At 51.9% G+C, this 2264-nt stretch overlaps 1 protein-coding gene across 1 annotated transcript in view; it reads right to left on the bottom strand.

Moving 5' to 3' along the window:
- The window catches only part of SSR1 (signal sequence receptor subunit 1), a 26409-nt gene extending 25294 nt beyond the window's left edge, over nucleotides 1–1115 (bottom strand). Inside the window, exon 1 of the mRNA XM_006105207.2 lies at nucleotides 1085–1115. Within this exon, the coding sequence (XP_006105269.1) occupies nucleotides 1085–1115 (31 nt within the window). The remainder of the gene's footprint in view (nucleotides 1–1084) is intronic.
- Between the last annotated feature and the right edge of the window lie 1149 nt (nucleotides 1116–2264).

Genomic DNA, 2264 nt, shown 5'->3' with positions numbered 1-2264 from the left:
TATTTTTACTAGAGGCCTGGTGCACAAAAATTTGTGCACTCGGGGTGGGGGGAGGGATCCCTCAGCCCGGCCTGTGCCCTCTTGCAGTCTGGGACCCCTGGGAGGATGTCCACCTGCTGGCTTAGGCCCGCTCCTTGGGGGATTGGGCCTAAGCTGGCAGTCAGACATCCCTCTGGCAGCCCGGCAGCCCTCGGGGAATGTCCACTTACCAGCAGGGAGCAGGCCTAAGCTGCAGTTGGACATCCTTATAGTGCAGCTGAGGAGGCGGGAGAGGCTCCCATCAGCCTGGCTTGTGGCTGAGCAGAGCTCCCCCTGTGGAAGCGCACTGACCACCAGGGGTCAGTTCCTGCATTGAGCATCTGCCCCCTGGTGGTCAGTGTGTGTCATAGTAACCAGTCTTTCCCAGTCGTTCTGCTGTTAGGGTCAATTTGCATATTACCATTTTATTATATAGGATAGAGGCCTGGTGCATGGGTGGGGGCCGGCTGGTTTTCCCTGAAGGGTGTCCCAGATCAGAGTGGGGTCCCCACTGGGGTGCCTGGCCAGCCTGGGTGAGGGGCTGATGTCTGTTTGCAGGCTTGTCAAGCCGCCTCCAGTGGGGACCCTCACCCCATGGAGGTTTGGCCAGCCTGGGTGAGGGACTGATGGCTGTTTTCAGGCTGGCTACACCCCCTTTAGGGTGGGGGGTCCCCACTGGGGTGCCTGGCCAGTCTGGGTGAGGGGTTGAGGGCCGTTTTCAGGCTGGCCAAGCCCCCTGGCGACAGAAGCTCCCAGCTTCTCCTTTATTTCTTTTTTTTAATTATTATTCTGGGATTTATTTACCTTCTATAATTGAAACTTTGTAGTCTTGAGTGGAGCTCAGAGCCGGCCAGAGCGGGCGAGAAGCTTGGCTTCCTCCATCACCAGGGGCAACCCAAGCCTCCTGCTCGCTCCAGCTCCGTGGCCACGGCCAGCTGAAAGCAGGTATCTGGGGTTTATTTATCTTCTATAATTGAAACTTTGTTGCCTTGAGTGGAGCTCAGAGTTGGCCGCGACAGGCGGGAAGCTTGGCTTCCTCCATCACTGGGGCAACCAAGCCTCCTGCTTGCTCCAGCTCTGTGGCTGCCGTCCGCCATCTTGGTAGGGTTAATTTGCATATAGTCGCTATGATTGGCTGGTGGGCGTGGCTCAAGGTATAGCGAAGGTATGGTCAATTTGCATCTTTGTCTTTTATTAGTGTAGATTGATTTCAAAGAGAAAGGAAGAGGAAGAGAGAGAAACATCAATAATGAGAGAGAGTCATCGATCAGTTGCCTCCTGCATACCCCCTACTGGTGTCAAGCCCACAACCCGGGCCTGTGCCTTTGAAGGGAATCAACCTAGGACCCTTCAGTCCACAGGCCCCCCGCTCTACCTATTGAGCAAACCGGCTAGGGCGCCATAGATCTTTACACTGTAAACCAGTGGTTCTCAACCTTCCTAATGCCGTGACCCTTTAATACAGTTCCTCATGTTGTGGTGACCCCCAACCATAAAATTATTTTTTTGCTACTTCATAACTGTAATTTTGCTACTGTTATGAATCGTAATGTAAATATCTGATATGCAGGATGTATTTTCATTCTTACAAATTGAACATAATTAAAGCATAGTGATTAATCACAAAAACAATATGTAATTATATATGTGTTTTCTGATGGTCTTAGGCTATCCCTGTGAAAGGGTCGTTCGACCCCCAAAAGGGTCGCGACCCACAGGTTGAGAACCACTGCTGTATATGATCTACTTATATAAAAACCATGGGTGGTGTTCATCACGACCAGAACCGTGACCAAGCGGAAGGAAGTCAGTCCTGCAGGGGTTGTCTTGGCAACGGCTTCGCCCTCCCCCAAGCTGTTTCCTGTAAGGGCGGTGTTTGAGGCAGGAACCAGCCCTGGGAGCGTGGAGGCATATCTTTATAAAGTCTACAGCGCCAGCATGGCCAAGGGTGAACCTGAGTGGGGGCGGCTGAAAGGCTTAGAAAAGACGGACAAGAGAATGAAAGCAGGGTCTCGGTGGGACTCTGCTTCTCTGAGAGACAGTGACCACGCCCACAGCCTTGCCTTTATTTTATAGCAGATGCTACAAGGCAAAGTAAGGGCATGACCAAGATGTTTACAACATTTTCCTGGGTTTCAGTCCTACTCAACTACATGCACCTGAACTCTATCAAGCCTACATCACTCAGGCACGTGGGGCCACAAGTTTGGACCATAGGTTCAAGCTTACAACTACAGCTGTTGGCT

Source organism: Myotis lucifugus, unplaced genomic scaffold (assembly GCF_000147115.1).
Source record: "Myotis lucifugus unplaced genomic scaffold, Myoluc2.0 scaffold_650, whole genome shotgun sequence".
Taxonomy (NCBI): Eukaryota; Metazoa; Chordata; class Mammalia; order Chiroptera; family Vespertilionidae; genus Myotis; species Myotis lucifugus.
Note: the sequence above shows the minus strand (reverse complement) of the source record. Positions and strands in the feature narration are given on the sequence as shown.